We start from the raw sequence: 20,716 nt of genomic DNA, 5'->3' as shown, positions 1-20,716 counted from the left end.
GGGCTAGATGACCACGCGGGAACCCTTCCTTCGTGCGGCCCCTTCCGCTCGGGCTTCCGGGAAGGGCAAGCCTCCCAAGGCTTTCTGCGCACGCGCAGCCTTCCCCGTCGGGCCGAGTCACCTGACCGGCGTTGTTGTCCCCCCTCCGGCGGGTGGGGGTGGTGGTGGTGGGAAAGGCAGCCTCGGCGCATGCGCAGCAGTTGACAGCGTCGGCCAGAGTCGTCCATGGCAGGCGGGTGTCGCTCGGGGGATCCCGCGGCCTTCTCGGCCCGGCCGCCGGGGAGGCGGCTAGTGGCGGCGGCGGCGCTGCTGGTGCTGTTGGCGGCGGGCCGCGGGGCGCAGGCGCTCTACTTCCACATCGGGGAGACGGAGAAGCGCTGCTTCATCGAAGAGATCCCTGACGAGACCATGGTTATCGGTGCGCATGCGCGAGGAGGAGAGAGAGGGGCGGGGGTGTGGGAAGAGCGCGGGGGGTGCGCGCGCACCGGCTCACCTGTCCCCTGTCCCCTGTTGACGGTGGCGCGCCTGTTCCTCCCCTCCGCTCCGCAGGGAACTACCGGACGCAGCTGTGGGACAAACAGTCCGAGGCCTTCCTGCCCTCCACGCCGGGCCTGGGCATGTTCGTGGAGATCAAGGACCCCTATGGGAAGGTGAGCAGCAGCAGCAGCAGCAGCAGGAGGAGTTGGCGGGAGCGGGAGCTGCTTCTTCTTGGTCTGACAGCAGCAGCCAAGAGGGTGCTGAGCAAGGAGACCCTGCCCGCCACCCTCTCCTCCCTGGGGCTTTTCAATAGTTTGGGGGTGGGGCGTTTGTGTGCAGGGAGGCAACATGCCTGTTGCTTCTCCACCTCTGCATCAGGGGTGAGGGAGAGGATTAAAAGCCCCTGAATGGGCCAGGCAACTCCTTGGTGGGGGTGGGGGTGAGGATGGCCTGGGGTCATCACGCCTGGCGAAAGCAGAAGCTCCAATCGGATATCATGGGTAAGCAGGAATGGAAGCAGCAGGTGAGATACACCCTGATTCAGTGACACAATGACTTATTGTCCTAAGCTTGCCTATGTGATGTACCACTATGGTGGAAAAGCTCTCTTGCTGATTTGGTCGCTGTTGATTATATAAGCCCCTTGATGAAACTCCAAGCTTTCTCCATGAACACACCCCTACCTGCCTGACTTTGCTGCTGCTTGATGGTTTCAGATGGTCCTCTCCAGGCAGTACGGCTCTGAAGGCCGCTTCACCTTCACTTCGCACACCCCAGGAGAGCACCAGATCTGCCTCCACTCCAACTCCACCCGCATGGCCCTTTTTGCAGGCGGGAAACTGGTAAGCAGGTTTCTCTGTGCCCTTTCCCTCTGTCCATCTTGCTCCAGCCAAGATGGTGGGGGCTGCTCTTCAGGTGCTCTGCCCCCACCTCACCCTGGTTATTGCTTGTGAAAGGCAAGAGAGAAGCTGGTGTAGAAGGCCAGAGCTCCTCCTACATTTGCTGAGCAACTGAGGTGGAAGGGAGGAGGAAAGAGCCCTGTTGAGGCAGGGGTGGGGAGTGGGTTGAACTGCAGTGGTGGCTCTTGAATTTTTGTGTGTGTGTGTGTGTGTGTGTTTGTGTTGCTGTGTTGTGTTTAGCGGGTGCACTTGGATATCCAAGTCGGGGAGCACGCCAACAATTACCCAGAGATTGCTGCCAAGGACAAGCTGACCGAACTGCAGCTAAGAGCCAGGCAGCTCTTGGACCAGGTGGAGCAGATCCAGAAGGAGCAGAACTACCAAAGAGTAAGTAACACCCAGAACAGACTTCTCCCCCTTTTTTTTTTACCATAATGTCATTCAGGAGGAGGAGGGGGGTCTTGAATGGCATTATGGGGGGTGGGGGGAATCTACCCTGTCCATAGTTTGTGAGGAACTTGTCAGACCTTGATGTTTAAATGCTTCCTACCTAATCACTAATACCATACTTAAGGAGCATTATCTTAATAATGATCTCAGGGTCAGTAGTAAGTAATAGTAAGCAGTGAGTAGTAAGGAATGAGACAGGCTTTTAGGTTATGCTATGCTTTTAATAGGTTATGTATACTCTGGATCATGTTATGTTTTAATAGATTATGTTTTAATAAGGATGAGAGTGTTGGAGATATGTGCAAATGTGTATGGTAAATCCAGTCTTTGGGTGTTTGATTTTCGTTGCTGTGTATACTGTGTATATACGGACAATGACAATAAATAAATCTATCTATCTATCTATCTAATCTATCTAAAGGCTTTGCTCATCTGAAAGTTCAGAGAAGCACTTGCCAAATCCCAGGAACTTCTTTGGGAAGGGGGCATTCAAGCTGCATTGGTGCAGGCCGACTGGAGTTAGGGTGGCATTTGTTGTAGGTAAATAGCAGCAGGTTTACAGGTGGTGTACCTGCAATAGAACAGGATTCGGTAGGAGTTGTTCAGAGGGGGATAGTATTGGAAAGGTCCTACATCTGCAAGAAGGACCCACCTGCGTGGATGGAGAAGTTGGGTTGTATGGGTCTGGTGTGGGGAAGGGGAAAGGGAAGTACCTTCTCTGACTCTCGCCACCGTGTTCACTTTGCAGTACCGAGAGGAGAGATTCCGCATGACCAGCGAGAGCACCAACCAGCGGGTGCTGTGGTGGTCCATTGCCCAGACCATCATCCTCATCCTCACTGGCATTTGGCAGATGAGGCACCTCAAGAGCTTCTTTGAGGCTAAAAAATTGGTGTAGCCCCTCTGACAGCACAGGCACCATTGCTCTTCCGCTTCCACTGAGCACTTCTTGACCCTCCTGGATTTGGCACAGATGAAAGGACAGATGGAAGCACAGTATGTGAAACATCTTTGGACCAGCATTTGCATACTTCCTCTTCCCTGATGAAGGGGGTGCCCTGCCCACAGAAGTCTCTCATGTGCCACCCCGTTCTTTGGTTTGCTGTGTTGCAGCAGCTGGAAAAGCCTCTGTGGGCAGTGCCTTTATGCAGATCCAAAGGAAGAGAAAATTGCTTTCTAAGAGACAGTAGGCTCTTCTTTTTTTAAAAAAAGTGCTTTCCTGTTTCTGGGTCCCAACTGGTGGGAGTGACTTCTGGGTTGTTCTGTCCTGGTGGTTCCCTGTCATTCTTCGCTCTTAACACATAAGGTTTGTGGGGGCAGCCCTTGTAGTGGAGAATGGCCTGGAAGAAGAAATGGGAGGGGTGGAATAACATTTATACTAAAACTGGGTTTTTTCTTGCTGGGGGTGGGGTGGGGGTGGCCGGATACCTACTGGAACTTGGGGTGGGGGCTGCTTAGGACAACAGCAGTGGTTGCCTACAGGATTCTGTAAGCATCTCCTCTTGTAACCTCCCCCAGTTTCCAGCATAGGGGCTAGATAGCCATTGTGAACAAGGCCATAGCAAAACTTTAGGCTCCAGGTGTGTTTCACGTGCTAGCACAGATGGGATCTCTAGACTTCTGCAAATGAGCCTAGCTTAGGGATACCAACAGGTAGGATCTTTTAATTGCACAGGGAGGAGTTTCCACTTGGATGAATAGGTTTTTTTTTACAGCCCTACTATTGCCTCTAGTGTGGATGGCAGTAAGCTTGCTAGGAGGCAGCATTAAGTTCGTTGCCATTTATGTACCATGGAGCTCCTGAACAGCCTTTCTTGAGTTTGGAAAGAGAGGCCTCTACCTATGCAAAAGTATGCCTGATGATTTGTGGGTGACAGCAGAACCGGAGCATGGAATGGTGGAGAATTTGAAATGCGGTTATCTCCCCCTCCTCTTCCCTGTGTTTTATTTCCTGCCCACTACGGTAAATTCTTAATAATGTTCCTTGTTACAGTTCTGGAGTGAAATAAAATTTCCTGCAAAAGGATTTCTCTTCCTTGTGTTATTGATTTGGAGGTTGGGTGGGGGTACGGGGACAAGGGGGGCTGAGCTCAAGAGGAAAATATAATTGGCTCTGGGACTAGGCTCCTCCTGCAAGCTGCTTCTTGGCAAAGAAGCCCCCCCCCCCACCAGCAGCTTCAAAGCTTTTTTTGTGGGGAAGGAGTAAGGTGGGCCAGGCTCTCTAGAGAAGGCTCTGGTGCTTTCAGGTTCCTCTGGGCCCTTAGGCAGTGCCTACCTGGCATGCAAAGGATCATAGAGCATGAGGACAGATGGCATAAATGCAGGTGAGAAAGGCCCAGTTGCATCTAGATGGCCGGGGGGGGGGGGGGTTTCCCTTCCAACTCTACAGCTCCACATTCCAGTTGTTCCAGAAGGAGCACCTCCACCCCCATTGTCCAACCCAGACACAGAGGTCCAGCACCGAGGTTCTTCTGGCAGTTCCTTCACTGTGAGAAGTGAAGTCACAGGGAACCAGGCAGAGGGCCTTCTCAGTAGTGGCGCCTGCCCTGTGAAACACCCTCCCAGCAGATGTCAAAGAAATAAACAACTATCTAACGCAGGCATCCCCAAACTCGGCCCTCCAGAGGTTTGGAGACTACAATTCACATCATCCCTGACCACTGGTACTGTTAGCTAGAGATGATGGGAGTTGTAGTCCCAAAACATCTGGAGGGCCGAGTTTGGGGGTGTGTGATCTAACGTTTAGAAGACATCTGAAGGCAGCCCTGTTTAGGGAAGTTTTTCATGACTGATGTTTTAATGTATTTTTAATCTTTTGTTGGAAGCCGCCCAGAGTGGCTGGGGAAACCCAGCCAGATGGGCAGGGTATAAATTACGATGATGATGATGATTCCGAGAGGGAGGGAGCCGCAAAGAGTGGCCAAGCAGATGCAACAGACTTCAGCCAACCTATTTCTGGGGTGATGGGATCGGTTCCTTGGTAGCTGCTCTAAACCCAAAAAGGGCTGGCCAGTCGAACCGGATTTGGGGTAATAAAGACTGATTTCGGGTTGCTTGCCCTGCACCTCTCTGCCTGGCTGGCTGGCGGTGCCCCCTTCACTCCTGGGACCCAGAGGAGGCTGCTCGCTTGGCCAACATGCCACCCATCTAGGCTATGGAGCAGGTCGTCAGTACAGTACTGAAAGGAGTTCCGCCGCCGGTGCGCGCTAAGCCGTGGAGCCAGCCAGTCGCCTTTGGCTCCGAGACCCCGCGCCGCAATCCTACCGAGCGAGGCAAGCGCAGCTCGAGCTGCCAAAGACTGCAGGGGGCGCTGTTGGGGCCTCGTCTCGCTGCTCGGTGTGGCCGGCCAGAGCGGCTGCTTCCGGCTGGGGAAAGCGGAAACGGCGGCCGCGCGGACAGGAGCAGCATGGAGGTAGAAGCGGCCAGCTTCGCGCACTTCGGGCTGGACGCGCGGCTCCTGCAGGTAAGTTGACGCGGGCGAGGTGGGGAAGGGGGAAAGCTGCGGCCTCCGTCCCCCCCCCTCTTCAGGGCCTGACCTCCTGTCTCTCGTTCTCTCTGCCGGGCAGGCGACGGCGGAGCTCGGCTGGGCGAAGCCGACGCTGATCCAGGAGAAGGCCATCCCGCTGGCCCTGGAGGGAAAAGACCTGCTGGCGCGGGCCAAGACGGGCTCCGGCAAGACGGGCGCCTACGCCCTGCCTCTCCTCCAGCACCTGCTCCGGGGGAAAGCGGTGAGCGCCCCGGGGCCCCGACTCTCTCCCTCGCTGCGGGGCTCTTTGCGGCTCCCTCCCTCTCGGAATCATCATCATCATCATCATCATCGTAATTTATACCCCGCCCATCTGGCTGGGTTTCCCCAGCCACTCTGGGCGGCTTCCAACAAAAGATTAAAAATACATTAAAACATCAGTCACGAAAAACTTCCCTAAACAGGGCTGCCTTCAGGTGTCTTCTAAACGTTAGATCAGGCACCCCCAAACTTGGGCCTCCAGATGTTTTGGGACTACAACTCCCATCATCTCTAGCTAAGGGTACCAGTATCTGAAGAAGTGCATGCACACGAAAGCTCATACCAAGAACAAACTTGGTTGGTCTCTAAGGTGCTACTGGGAATAATTTTTTATTTTGTTTTGACTATGGCAGACCAACACGGCTACCCACCTGTAAGGGTACCAGTGGTCAGGGATGATGTGAATTGTAGTCCCCAAACATGTGGAGGGCCGAGTTTGGAGATGCCTGCATTAGATAGTTGTTTATTTCCTTGACATCTGATAGGAGGGCGTTCCATAGGGCAGGTGCCACTACCGAGAAGGCCCTCTGTCTGGTTCCCTGTGACTTCACTTCTCACAGTGAAGGAACCGCCAGAAGACCCTCCTTGGTGCTGGACCTCAGTGTCCGGGTTGAACAATGGGGGTGGAGGTGCTCCTTCCGGAAGAACTGGAATGTGGAGCTGTAGAGTTGGAAGGGAAACCCCCTGCCCCGGGGCCATCTAGCCCAGGCCCCCACAGTGCAGGGGCCGCACCTAAAGAGCCCCTTTTGTGATGGCCTGGAGAGGGCAGGACTCTTCTGACTGGGTCTCTTCTTGCCTCCCAGTCAGTGCTGGTGGCAGAGCAGGCTGTTCGGGGACTCATCCTGGTCCCCACCAAGGAGCTGGGCCAACAGGTGCTGCAGATGCTCCGACAGCTGACCTCCTACTGCGCCCGAGACCTGCACCTCGTTGACATCTCTGGCCAGGCGGACTTGGCGGCTCAGAGGTGAGTGGTGGGCGGAGGGGCAGGACGGCTGTCTCTTGGGCTGGAACATGTTAATGAAGTCCCCAACCCCAACCCCAAAATGCTTTCTGATTCCTGGCCCGGCCGCACTGGCTGCCAATTTGTTTTTCTGCCCAATTCGAAGTGCTCATTTTGACCTATAAAGCTGTAAGCAGCTCACAACCGCAATACCTCAAGGACTGTTCTCCCCATATGAACTGACTCGGACCCTGCGATCGTCATCTGAGGCCCTTCTTTGTGCGTCTCCTCCATGAGAGATCTGGAGGGTGGCAACACAAGAACAGTCCTTTTATGCAGTGACTGCCTGTTTGTGGAAAGCTCTCCCCAGGGAGGCTCGCCGGGCACCTACGTTACATATATTTAGGCTGCAGGTGAAAACTTTTCAACCAGGCCTTGGGCTGTTTAAACATTCTATGGCCTTTTAAATGTCTTTGTTTTTGTTTTATTATGTTTTTTGTGTTCTCATTTTGTATTTTTATGTTGTGAACCGCCCTGTGATCTTTGGATGAGGGACGGTATACAAATTTAATAAATAGTAATAAATCCTGCAAATGGGCCAGTGTGGTGTAGTGGTTAAGAGTGGTAGACTCATAATCTGGTGAAACGGGTTCACGTCTCCGCTCCTCCACATGCAGCTGCTGGGTGACCTTGGGCTAGTCACACTTCTTTGAAGTCTCTCAGCCCCACTCACCTCACAGAGTGTTTGTTGTGGGGGAAGAAGGGGAAGAAGAATGTTAGCTGCTTTGAGACTCCTTCGGGTAGTGAAAAGCGGGATATCAAATCCAAACTCTTCTTCTTCTTCCTCTTTGGCAGGCTATGATGGTGGTTTGGGAGCTTTGGGGATGGAAGAGAGGTTGGCCTCTCTAAAGCATTCCAGAGCCTCCCTGGAGTCTCTTGTAGTCTCACATTTTGCATGTAGCCTCTGGTTGCTTTCTGATTGGAAACAATGAATGGAAGTCCTCTTCTGCAGTTGACGCTGTCCTCTTGGGGAGGTCCTCTGTAACCCAGTCTAGGGTGGCAGCCTCTTCCCATCAGCAACCTGTGGTTGTGGTTGCATCGCAGACCGAAAGCTTTCATTCAAGGTCAGGCAGGTATATGTGGTAGTTTCACAGAGACTGGGCCTTCCCATCTCTGACTGAGGCTTTTGTATGTGTGGATTCTCTTCCTTCAAGGCCCATCTTGATGGAGAAGCCAGATGTGGTGGTGGGGACGCCATCGCGGGTCCTGGCTCACTTGAGGGCTGGCAGCCTGAGCCTGCAGGATTCCTTGGAAATCCTGGTGTTGGATGAAGCTGACCTCCTTTTCTCCTTTGGCTTTGAGGAAGATTTGAAAACTCTGTTGTGGTGAGTTTATTCTGGCCCTGGGTTGTTGGCTTTGAAAGGAAGGCCTGGGGCCAGTCTGTGATTCTGTGGGAGGGTGGAGGAAGCCTAGGAGGTCTCTGGGTTCTTACGAGCAGTACCTGCTCACGTGTCCCGCTCCATCATTTGTTGAATGTTGGATGCTATGCCAAGGGGGGAAGTGGAGATAGTCCAGGAGCTAGATAAATTGCTTTTTGTATCCAGCTAGAATCCAGCTGGACCATAATGCAGGCTGATCGCCGAAGAATTGATGCTTTTGAATTATGGTGCTGAAGGAGACTCTTGAGAGTCCCATGGACTGCAAGAAGATCAAACCTATCCATTCTTAAAGAAATCAGCCCTGAGTGCTCACTGGAAGGACAGATCCTGAAGTTGAGGCTCCAGTACTTTGGCCACCTCATGAGAAGAGAAGACTCCCTAGAAAAGACCCTGATGTTGGGAAAGATGGAGGGCACAAGGAGAAGGGGACGACAGAGGATGAGATGGTTGGACAGTGTTCTCGAAGCTACTAACATGAGTTTGGCTAAACTGCGAGAGGCAGTGAAGGATAGGCGTGCCTGGCGTGCTCTGGTCCATGGGGTCACGAAGAGTCGGACATGACTGAACAACAACAACAAGAATCCATTTTGATGCTTGTTGGATCCTTTTTGTTTGGTTCTGTGGCATATTTTATTGGGGAAATTGTGTAACATAAACAGAAATCCTGAGTTGAAATCAGCTTTCAGGCTGGAAAAAGTTGGTGCTGTCACACTAGGAAAAGAAGCTCAGCATATTTATAGTGAAGCTTGTGGAAGCAGAGGGATAGGTTTGGGCTGTTGTGCCTACAATGCCCTGTTTTACGCTCATCCTGGAGGCAACTGGTTCACTGCCTTTGGGTGCTGAGTGCTGGGCAAGGGGGGCTTTTGGTGCAACCTTACAAATGATGGGCTCTTGTTTCCTCTCCAGCCACTTGCCCAAGATCTACCAGACTTTCCTCATGTCAGCTACCTTCAATGAGGATGTCAAGGCCCTGAAGGAGCTGGTGCTCCACAACCCTGTAAGTTTGTGAGAAAGGGGTTGGAGGTTGTGGGAATGGTTTTGGATTCAAAGGAGGCAAGGTCAGGGGCTGGGATTTCCTTTTCCCATTGCTCTGGGGTTGTGGTGGTGGGGGAAATGCTCTTCACAGATAGTAATGGTCCCGTGTCTGTTTGCCTCCTGCAACTTGCGGGTGTTGAGTTGGTTCTGGTGCATAGCTGTCAAACTTTTCCCTTTTTTTTAAGGGGAATTCCCTTATTCCGAATAGGATTCCTCGCAAGAAAAGGGAAAAGTTGATAGCTATGTTCTGGTGGTCTCCTAGCAATCCGTGGCACAGAAAGGGAGCAATTAAGAGTCATCTGGGGAGCAGGCCTCCCTCTCTGAGTCCATCCACATGGCCTTGCCAATCTCTGCCCTGCAAGAGGAAACAGCAGCATCAGGGGCCCATTGAGGCAGCCCCCAGCCTGCAAGAGCCTTCACTTGCAGCTGCATTTACCTGCAGGGGGCACTGGCTGGAACATTAGAGACCCCCACCAGGGAAGGGATTCACATATGCCTTGGCCCCGCTGCAGTAACGACTGTAATAGCTTAAGCTGCCTCAACAACATTGGTTGGTAGGCAGCGTATAAATACTCCAAAATAAAACGAAGCCTCTTTTCACCTCCTGCACAGGTGACCCTGAAGCTGCAGGAATCGCAGCTGCCAGACAGCTCCAAGCTGAGCCAATTCCAGATCCGGTGCGAGACGGAGGACGACAAGTTCCTGCTGCTTTATGCACTACTGAAGCTTTCGCTGGTGAAGGGCAAAGTCATCCTCTTTGTCAGCACCATCGGCCGCTGCTACCGCCTCAAGCTCTTCCTGGAGCAGTTCAGCATCCCAGCCTGTGTCCTGAACTCCGAGCTGCCTGTTCAATCCAGGTGAGCCTTGCTAGGTAGGTATGGGGGCAGTGATGGAAGGCAGCAGCAGCAGCTGCCATCCTGGGAGATGGGAAAAGGAGCTGCAGGTATGGTGCTTTGGCCTTGAAGGGGGCACGTAGGGGGAGCGGAGGAAGAAGAAGAAGAGTTTGGATTTGATATCCTGTTTTATCACTACCCGAAGGAGTCTCAAAGCAGCTAACATTCTCCTTTCCCTTCCTCCCCCACAACAAACACTCTGTGAGGTGAGTGAGGCTGAGAGACTTCAAAGAAGTGTGACTAGCCCAAGGTCACCCAGCAGCTGCATGTGGAGGAGCGGGGACGTGAACCCGGTTCACCAGATTACGAGTCTACCACTCTTAACCACTACACCGCACTGGCGGGCCGTGGCATCCATGCCTGGCCACCATGCAGCCCTGGGCACTGCCTGCCATATCCAGAGGTGATTTCCTCTGGCGAAACCACAGTGTCCATCAATTGGATCTGTTCCAGGTGCCACATCATCAGCCAGTTCAATCGGGGCTTCTGTGATTACATCATCGCCACCGACGAACAGGACCTGGCAGAGAAAGAGGGACCGACAAGAGGGAAGAGGAAGAGGAAGGGCAACAAAGCAGGAAAGTAGGTTTGGCTTAAGAGCCACAAATACATTCTGATTGACAACGGATGGTGTAAAATAGGAGACTTGTGGGTAGGTGCCATCGGTGTGCAGCCGACCCTCAGGTCTACTTCTCCATAATCAGGAAATGCCATGTGGGCCCTGGACCAGGGCCTGGAATAAATGGTGGGGTAGACCATAGAGTCGTAGAGTTGGAAGGGATCCCAAGGATCGTCTAGTCTAACCCCCTGCAGCGCTGGAATCCTGCCCACATCAGCCCCTGGCTGGGCGTGAACCGCCAACCTTCTGGTTAACAGACAGATGCACTGTCCCACTGTGCCACAAGGTAATAAGCTGAATTTGAATCATGGCAGGTGACTGGCTCCAGTGGCTTCACACATCTGTGGTAGCAGAGGTGGCCTATTTATGTTCCAGCCAGCCTACCCTTCAGCCGATCCGATTTGGGTGGTATAGAATTCTCTCTTCACCTCAGACCACTTTTTTTTTCTATCCAGTGAGTGATCTAATGACTCCTACCCAACTGGCCAGTCAGAAGTGAGCTTTACAAACTTCCTAGCACAGCATAAATAGCAGCCTCATGCAACTTAAGCAACTGGAGACTTGTGCTCCCCCCCCCCCAATAACCCTGTATAAGCAGTAAACTCTTATATCTTTGTGGAAGGAGAATAAAATTAGAAAGGAATTAAAGAAAATTGAAATGCACGTGAGGAAAGGCTGAGCAAGGTTGTTTTCGCAAGAGAACCATGTACGAAGAGCAACTGCTATGACTGTTGAGGACAAAGGAAGGTGGGAAAGATAAGGAAGTTTTTATGCCTCGTGATTCAGTCGGTAGAGGCAAGTAGAAGGAAATACTGCCATATGTGGACATAGCTGCCTTTTCCCTTGCGGCTTGTGCTTTTTTTCATATTTGGTGTCCCACCCCCTCAACTACTGGCTGTTAGAGGTTTTGTTGAACCTCCCCTCTTGCAATACGTAAATAAGCATCCTGTTTCACTTTGAGCTGAACCCGCAGGGTATTCAGTGTTGAAACACCACACTTCCCCGACACCTTGCATATAAAACAACCCCCCTCTGAGTAAATGCAACTTTAAAGGTGATTTCTCCCAAGAAGCTGGCATTGGTTTCACATGGTAACTTTAGTTCATAATGTATGCTTTGTAAGTGTTGATTTTATTCACTTTGGTCTTGAAATTTGTTTTTAAATGTTGGTTTTTGTTGACAGTTTAATGCATTTTTTAATGCTCTTTGATAAGCAGCTTAGAGGTTTTAGTTGCAGTTAAGCGGTATATAAACGGGTTAAGTAGGGCTGCAGGATGCATCCAAGTGGCTTGGTTAGCAGAGGCCCAGAAAGGCCTGGATGCTTCCGATGAGCCTCTTCCTTGTCCTGCTGCCTAGGAGAGAGAGAGAGAGAGAGTCGCCCCCTTGCCCTCATTGTTCTCTTCTGCTGCTTCCCTTGCAGGGGCAAAGACCAGGAATATGGAGTATCGCGTGGGATCGACTTCCAGAACGTCTCTGCTGTCCTGAACTTTGACTTCCCTCCCTCGGTAGAGTCCTACATTCACCGTGCAGGCAGGTGAGCAGCAGGTGGCCTTGCATTTACAGAACCGCGAATTCCACATTCCTGGGACGAGGCATCCAAGCCACACTTGGGTTTCTAAGAACAGGGACTTACCAAAGGTCACCTGATCCCTCTGTGATATCTGGGACTTTTTTTTGGCAAGCTGCCTGGCACAGAACCCAGCCGTCTCTGAATTTCCTCTTGAGTCGGTTATCAAAGACCCATTTCTCTGATTAGCTGGTAATTTTCATAAAGCTGCTTCAGGGGGAAGGAGCCAAGAGTGTTTGTGTCCTGCCTCCCTTTCCCCCCATGCAGCCCTGGGGCCCCTCCTGAGCTCCTTCTTGCCTTCCTCAGAAAAAAATACAAAACCGTGTATATCACTGGAAGAATTGCATAAATATGAAACTAAACTGACAATATCATAATGCAAAGGGCATTTATAAACATTTCATCAGAGGCAAACCTACATATGCTTTAAAGCAGTTTAGTTTCATATTTATGCAATTCTTCCAGTGATATACACGGTTTTGTATTTTTTCTGAGGTACAGATACCGTGACTGTCTGTTGTTTTTTCCTTCTTGCCTTCCGGCTGTGGTGCCCTCTCTTCCCTGCCCTTGCCTGACCACCTGACCGCTTCCTCCCTTGCAGGACTGCCCGTGCGGACAACCCGGGCACTGCCCTGACCTTTGTGCTGCCCTCCGAGAAGGCTGTGCTGGCTGAGATCGAGGCGGCTCTCACAGGAGGAGGTGGGTGTGCTCGCAAGGCAGGGAGGTGCTGCCCTGGGGAGGCCTTCCGAGCGGGCAGAGGGAACACCTCCCCCCCCCCCCCGGGGCGCAGAGATCGGTGAGGTCAGCACGGGGCACCGGCTTGGCTCTGGGCGAAGAATTGCCCAATTCAAGAGTTTCCCCGTGCAGTGGCCGCTTGCCTTTCTGTCTCGCCAACCAGTCCCGATCCTTCCCCACCAGGCAGCGACGAAACTCCCTTGCGGCCCTACCTGTTCCGGATGGAGGAGATTGAGGGCCTCCGGTACCGTTGTCAGGTGAGTGGGCACGGCCTGGCTGCTCTGGGAGGTGACTGTGGCAGCACCACCTCCTCTCGCCCTCTCCCTGCACGGGGCCAAAGGGGGGCGGGCGGTGGAGGAAGCTGTTACAGGTGGTGCTTCAGAGCCATCCTTGGCAAGGCAGACTGCAAGTTGGGGGTGAGGTTGCCATGGGTCCAGCCTTTTTTAAAAAATTATTAAACCATTTTAGCAAAACAAATTGTCAATCAATATACCCAGTTACAATTTCCCCCCTTTTTTTTATTCCCCCTCCCTCCCTCCCCCACCCCAAGACTTCCCTCAGCTCCCCTCTTCGATTTATGTATACATAGTATTTTTTGCATGTTATAAATTTGTACGTATCATTACATCGTCTGTCATATGTTCTACTAATACATTTGTGAATGTTTATTCAAAACCTGCCAAGGAGTCTGAGTCATTTTGTTTGTTTTTTAATAGCTTGTAAAAAGTTCCCATTCTTCCTTCAAGTCCCGATTGTCCTTCTCACGTAATTTATATGTTAGCTTTGCCATTTCCGCATAATTCATCAGTTTTTCTTGCCATTGTTCTTTCGTCAGGGTTTCCTCATTCTTCCAACGTAGTGCCAATAAGACTCTTGCAGCTGTTGTAGCATATATGAATATTTTTGTTTTTGTTTTTCTTGGCAGGCCTTGTCCTAAGATCCCTAACAGGAATGCCATTGGTTTTTAAACAAATGTCATTTTAAACATGTTTTTTTCAGTTCATTATATATCATCTCCCAATTTTTTTTTAACCTCTCTACATTCCCACCACATATGATAAAACGTTTACCTTTCCAACATGTGTTTGGGCATGGGTCCAACCTTTTAAAAGGCAGGTGTTTCAGGGAGATCTCGGGTTCTCCACATCGAGGACAAGTCTGCTTCAGGGGGCCCCCTGATATCCCCTTCCCTGAGTGGTTTTGCCAGGCGCTAGAGAGGGAAAATCTCAGAGGAGGCAGGAACATTTGGCGAGGAACTGTAAAGCACAGAATCCATTTCTCTGGGTGCCACAGCGTGACTTGGAGGCATTGCGTCCCCCCCCCAATTTCTTGCTTTGTTTGGGGTTGCTTTCTCTCGACTCAGCTGCTGCTTTTAGTAATCATGGGGATGGAGCAAGTCCTGTGCCCCCCCCCCATTGCTTTTAAACCACCCACCCATCTCCGCCCGGTTCTCATTTGGGTCCTTTGCTCTCAGGACGCCATGCGGTCCGTCACCAAGCAGGCCATCAAGGAAGCTCGCCTCCGGGAGATCAAGGAGGAGCTGCTCAACTCTGAGAAGCTGAAGGTATTCGCCTGCGCGGCACCTGGCGGTGGGGAGGGCAGGGGGACCCGAGAGAGTGGGAGGGGGCCGTCAGGGAGGGGCGGCTGCTGGGGAGATGCTTCTGACCTCCATTTCTCTCCTCCCAGACATACTTTGAGGACAATCCCCGGGACCTGGACCTCCTGCGCCACGACAAGCCTCTTCACCCAGCCGTTGTCAAGCCCCACTTGCGAAACGTACCAGCGTACCTGGGTAGGAGGGGGCGGCATTTGTGGCCTCAGCAGGGGGGGCTCAATGCTGCGTCTTCGCCGTGTCTGAGGGGATGGCGAACAGCGGCAGGCCCTGTAGATGAGCTCTGGGGCGGGACTTGGGCTTCCCTCTTCCGAGGCGGAAAGAGAGGGCGCCCCTGCTTCTCCTGCAGAGTCCTTACCTTGGACCTCATATGCCCCCTTGCCACACTGTCCATGCAAATCTCCAAGGCTTCTTTAAGCTGCGCGAGGGCAAGCTCTTGCTTTTCGGCTGTGGCGCAGAAGAAAAAGTGCAGCAAAGGGGGCCGGGTATCGGAGGGGGGGGGAAGCTGGTGGGCCATTCCATTGTCACGGGTGGGACACTTGGACCATGTTTTTTGGTATTCACACATGTGTAACAATGTAAATATACATAAAAATTAACAACCAAAATTTAAACTGTCTTCTTAATAAGATACTGAACATTTTACTATTTTTTTATTATTTTTATAGATATTTTTGACAATTTTATTAAATGTTAAAGTATTGTCACGGGTGGGACAAAAAAAGGACATGGCGCCTGAGATAAGTTTGATTTATGGAAAAACTCTGCGAGTTGGGAGGTGAATCAATGATAAACTCAGCATATCTGTTTAAATCAATGTTTATTGGTTACAACTATGCAATCAGAAATTAAGTTTAAGAAATTTAACGATACAAAATTAAGGAAAAAATGCTGTCACGGGTGGGACAATCATCAGAAAACTTTAAACTTGAACACTTCTGTGAAGACTACGTGGGTGGACTTTTGAAAAGAAGGTCCATAAACTAACCTTCTTTTGTCTTTAGCTTTAAAAAAAAATGGTTAGACTGCATGTTTGGAATCTTCCTCACCAAAGTCCAGCACTCATCTAGCATTCTTATCAGGCTCATTTTTCATGGAATGGCCCTGGTGCAAAAGCATTGCAGGCCTCTCGAGAATGTGTCGCAAGAGGGGGCTGTTCCTCCTCCTGTTTGGGCCAGTAACCACCAGCGGCTGCTCCTCTTCTCTCCCCAGTGCCTCCCACCCTCCGGGCTGTGGCGCAGCCCCTGGGCAGCAAGCGCAGACGACGGAAGCCGCCACCACCCAGAACCAGGGTATGTCTTGCTCCTCTGCTGCTGCCCCCAAATTGGAGGGGGAGGGGGGACTGGCCTGCCTTTCCTCACACCCCGGCACAGTCCCAGGGAAGGTTTTTTTCACAAAACTTTCCGATCATGCTCTGGGTCCTGTAAAGAAGGCATGGCAATTGGGCGGGGGGGGGGGGGCCTGTGGAAGGCTTTCTAGCTGGGGGGCCTTCTGTGCTCCTCCAGAGGCCCTATTTCACCCCCTTCTCTGTGTTTGTCCCTTACTCCTTGGGGTGCAAGAGCAAAAAATCTCACCTCTGCTGTTACCCGGGATCTCCACTCTTGACTCCTTGAGAGACAGTGTGGTGTAGTGGTTAAAAGCGGAAGACTCATAATGTGGTGAACCGGGTTTGCGTCTCCGCTCCTCCACATGCAGCTGCTGGGTGACCTTGGGCTAGTCACGCTTCTCTGAAGTCTCTCAGCACCACTCACCTCACAGAGTGTTTGTTGTGGGGGAGGAAGGGAAAGGAGAATGTTAGCTGCTTTGAGACTCCTTCGGGTAGTGATAAAGCGGGATATCAAATCCTCCTCTTCTTCTTCTTCTGCTTCATAGGGTGTTGGTTGATTTTTGGGACCTGCCATTAGCCAGAAGCGCCTGCCACATGGGGCCTTGGGCAGTTCTTCTGCCCCTTTCTGTGGTGCTTCTGGTGTTGCACCTTCATGGGGGGAGTCCATGTGCTGAGAACTAATGGTGCAGCCCATGGGCGGGTGGGGTTTGCAGACCCAATACCCAAGCAAAAAGCTCAGGAGTCTTTGCCAGAGGCCCTTTGGATCTGTGATTGTGGCAGCAGGGCGAGGGACCCAGTAGCCCAGTGGCCATGCAACCCCCCTCCCACTGTGAGATCCACTTCTACATTGTCTCCCCCTATAGGGCCAGCGGAATCCCCTGCGGAGCTTCAAGTGCACGAAGCAGAGATCGGGAGCTCCAGCCAAGCACCGGACAGCAGCTGGAACGCCTGGATCCTGACTGCCGCTTATAGCTGAACTGTGTCGGGGAGGAGGCTGGCGCTGGGCCCCCGTTTTGGGGCCCAGGATATTTGATGTAAATAAAGGACAGCTGTTTGTGCTCGGCCACCGCCATGTCAGGTTCGGAGGCCTTCCTCAGAAAAACATTAAAGAGGTTGACCTTCCTTGGCCATTGCAGTGCCTTAAGGCCAGGAGCAACTTCTCCTGCATTCTCAAGTCTTTGTGGGGGTTTATTTGTCTGTCTTTGAGCCCCTGAAACCAGCAGCCTCCTCTGTCCTGGCAACACTGCCTGGGGTGTAGCCCTAGGCCCCTTGTGCCTGCCTCTCTGGGCCGGGTGGTGGGTGCAGAGTCCCCCTTTCTCATTGTCTTCCTTGTGTGTGTGAAGGTGCTTTCTCTTGGAAGCCAGGTTCCTCCCGTGGAGATTCCAGGCAGTAGCTGCTGTCCGGAAGAAGTCCTGAAACTCTGTAAACATCTATACAAGATCTCAAAGGAGCTGTCTTACTACAAAGGAATTCAGAAATAGACCGGAAAGAGAAGTTGCTGAATTGCAACTAATCACCAAACTTAAATAATTAGTTGCAATTCAGTAACTTCTCTTTCCAGTCTATTTCTGAAATTCCTTTGTAGTAAGACAGCTACTAATTACCAAACTTAAAGGGACGCGGGTGGTGCTGTGGGTTAAACCACAGAGCCTAGGGCTTGCTGATCAGAAGGTCGGTGGTTCGAATCCCTGCGACGAAGTGAACTCCCATTGTTCGGTCCCAGCTCCTGCCCACCTAGCAGTTTGAAAGCATGTCAAAGTGCAAGTAGATAAATAGGTACCGCTCCGGCGGGAAGGTATATGGCGTTTCCGTGCGCTGCTCTGGTTTGCCAGAAGCGGCTTAGTCATGCTGGCCACATGACCCAGAAGCTGTACGCCGGCTCCCTCGGCCATTAACGCGAGATGAGCGCCGCAACCCCAGAGTTGGACCCGACTGGACCTAATAGTCAGGGGTCCCTTTACCTTTCCAAACTTAAAACCATGGAGAGACCTGGTCTGAACAAAGACATTGGATTCTTATCTCATTATACATGACAAAGCTATCTTTAGCCATCTCACCTCTTGCTTTTTCCTGTAAGACCAATTGCAGTCATTAACATTCATCAACAGGTTTTCCACACCTATCGGCCAATCACCCATTCCCACCATCCCTCCCCACTCTCACTATATATAAGGGTCTGGTGACTTCTGTTTCAGTATATCTGAAGAAAAGTGCATGCACACGAAAGCTCATACCAAGAACAAACTTGGTTGGTCTCTAAGGTGCTACTGGACGGAATTTTTTTATTTTTTATTTTGTTTTGTCTGTAAACATCCTTTGCCTTCAGTCATCCCACACCCCCTGCTTTTGGATGTGCGAAATGCCCCGTCTGCAATTCCTTCTCACCCGGTTTCTGTAAACAGGGTGGTGTGTCTTGTATCACACTCCTTTGCCCTCGCCAGCTGGGCCTCACCCCAGCCCTTTGCTCCCCGGGTCTGAAGTGAAGGCAGAGCAAGGCTCTTCCAGGGTGATAGCAGGCCTGCTCACGGCCCCCGCCTCCATGGTACATCCTGTGGCCCTTGTTCTGACTCTCTCTGTCTTGTGGCTACCTGTGCCAGCAGCTGCCAATAATGGCAACTGGTGGACTATTGCCCAGGCTCCCTTGGCCTTATCAGGCATCAAGGCCAGGCCAGGCTTGTAAACCTTGAGGAGGGAGGAAGATAAGCGGCTCAAGGTCGAGGCAGCAGACAGAGGACCCTCCTGGGTGTGGCCTCTTGGACCATAAGCAACAAACATGCAACTCCCTGTCCTGTTCCTCATAACCCCCCCCCCCAGCTTTCCTTACCTTCAACTGCACTGCTTCCTCCTCGGATGTTTCCCCAAGAAGCTTACGTGGCTGCACTTTCAAGGGTCAAAGCTTAGGCATGGTGTGACTTGCCAATTTGAGTGTCTTTGCCTTGAGTGGGTTACCAGGTTGAATGGGCTACCAGGTCTGTTCTTTTCACAGGGAGGGAGACGGGCATCTTCCTTGTTGCCATGGGGCAAAATGAAAGAGCCCCATCTGGGGGTGTTCTCCCATCTGGGCTGCAACAGCAGTTTGGTTCCGAAGAGGCCCCCCCCCCAGGCCTGCCACCTTCACCCCTCAGCAGGGTACACAACTTCCTGTTAAAGCTCAGCTGTTTCTGAGAATGTCCCCCCCCCAAAAAAAAACCCTGAAGGGTTGCATTGATGTTTACAATGTATGGGGACAGGGGACGACGACCCCAGAAGGGGGAAATAGCACCGCCTGCATTTGCTTTAAATAGTGAAGTGCTTGAGGCAGGGGATCCTGGAGGGAGAATTGAGCAGATGCTGGGTAGTGGGGCAGAGTCCGCCAGGTGCTCCATCTTGCCTGAAAAGTCTTTGGAGGGGCAGTGTTGGGGAGTTCTGGGCAGCCAGGATGCTGTGGGGTGTGTTAGGTAGCTTATAGTTCGCCTGTTTCATTGCCAGTATACCAAATCTGGTGCAACAGCATTTGGGATATTGGATCCAGTTTTGGTCGCCTCGCTTTATTTTTTTTATCAAAATTTTATTGGTTTTTACAGTTTTAAGCACATTTCATAACAGTTAAATTTTTTCTATACTCCCCCCTCTCCCACCGAGGGGAGCAATTATCCAAACCCCCCTCTCACAGGAGCACATATTAATACATTTCAAATTTAACAAATTAACATATAGAAAATCATAGCTTACGGTAAGCCTGGCCCTTCTCCTAGGCCAAACATTCTTACTTTTCTCAATTTCATTATCGATTGACTTCCTCAGATCCCCCCCTGTTGAATTCAAAAACAAACCTATTTACCAGTTTTTCAGATTCATAATCAATTCTAATTTTACATCACAATAAATTTTCTCCTCATCTTTTTGAACAAAATCATACATCAAACTTTATTCCTAATAATTTTTACACAACCTCAGCCTCTTAAGTACCTCTGAACCTTTCTAAAACCCTTATCAAATTTTACCTATTCAAACTAATTTTATAGACCTAATTTTTTCTTTTTTCTACCCCCTTCCCTCCCTCCGGTCTCAATTTTTTTTGGCTAATATTTCTTAACATTTCTCCATTACACCAGCGTCCAGGTCTGTCCGTCTAAACCATATAGAGAGAAAGATATCAAAAACATGTCCTTTTTAGCCCACTCCAACCCTCCCAAAAACCTGAACCCAAAAGTTAAAGCATGCTGTCTTCTGTTTTCGTCTTGTCTCTTGCAAAGTAATCTTCCATGTCGCCTCGCTTTAATAAGGATATTGTGGAGCTGGATTAGGATCCAAAATGGCCAACCCAAATGGTCAAAGGGATGGAGCGACTCGCCTACGAGGAAAGCTTGCAGCATTTCGGACATTTTAGTTTAGCGAAAAGGTAAAGAGGCAGCATAATGGACCTTTATAAAATAATGGAGCAGCATGGATAAAATGGAGAGAAAAGTTTTATCGCCTCTCACAATGCTAGAACTTGTGTGGATGTCCAGGGCAGCTGAAAGTTGGAAGATTCGGGATAGATAAAAGGAAGTCCTTGACCCCTCACAGTTGGAAGTGTGGAACTTGCCCTTAAAGGAGGCAATGATGGCCACCAACTTGGGTGGCTTTAAAAGAGGGTTGGACAAATTCATGGAGGAGGAGAGGGCCATCAATGGCTGCTGGCCATGATGGCTCTGCTCTGCTCCCATCGTTGGAGGCAGCCATACCTCTGGATCCCAATTGCTGGAAGCCACAGGACGGGAGGGCTTTGGTGCGCCAATCTGTGAGGACAGGATGCTGAACTAGATGGGCCATGGGCCTGATCCAGCAGGCTTTTTCTTACGTTCTTATGACTGAAGAGCGTACAACAGGTAGGTCTCCCCGAAGCAGGTCAGAAGAACCTCAGCTCCACTTTCAGGTTAATGATAGCGGGGGTTTTACAGCCTTGGCGCAGCCT

At 51.2% G+C, this 20,716-nt stretch overlaps 2 protein-coding genes across 2 annotated transcripts; both read left to right on the top strand.

The window, feature by feature from the left end:
• The first annotated feature begins 210 nt into the window (after window positions 1–210).
• TMED4 (transmembrane p24 trafficking protein 4) lies at window positions 211–3,029 on the top strand. The gene is made up of 5 exons (XM_033159217.1): window positions 211–418; window positions 550–650; window positions 1,194–1,319; window positions 1,617–1,763; window positions 2,575–3,029. Exons 1-5 carry the CDS (start codon window positions 226–228, stop codon window positions 2,722–2,724), a joined length of 717 nt encoding a protein of 238 aa, XP_033015108.1. The 5' UTR covers window positions 211–225; the 3' UTR covers window positions 2,725–3,029.
• A 2,164-nt stretch (window positions 3,030–5,193) lies between these two features.
• Window positions 5,194–16,846, top strand: DDX56 (DEAD-box helicase 56). Its single transcript, XM_033159215.1, has 14 exons — window positions 5,194–5,289; window positions 5,393–5,554; window positions 6,417–6,577; window positions 7,768–7,938; window positions 8,899–8,989; window positions 9,640–9,884; window positions 10,374–10,502; window positions 11,960–12,073; window positions 12,708–12,805; window positions 13,025–13,098; window positions 14,316–14,405; window positions 14,528–14,633; window positions 15,666–15,745; window positions 16,644–16,846. Exons 1-14 carry the CDS (start codon window positions 5,233–5,235, stop codon window positions 16,737–16,739), a joined length of 1,674 nt encoding a protein of 557 aa, XP_033015106.1. The 5' UTR covers window positions 5,194–5,232; the 3' UTR covers window positions 16,740–16,846.
• The last annotated feature ends 3,870 nt before the right edge of the window (window positions 16,847–20,716 follow it).

Source organism: Lacerta agilis, chromosome 8 (genome assembly GCF_009819535.1).
Source record: "Lacerta agilis isolate rLacAgi1 chromosome 8, rLacAgi1.pri, whole genome shotgun sequence".
NCBI classification, from domain to species: domain Eukaryota; kingdom Metazoa; phylum Chordata; class Lepidosauria; order Squamata; family Lacertidae; genus Lacerta; species Lacerta agilis.
This window is presented reverse-complemented; position numbering and strand designations above follow the sequence as displayed.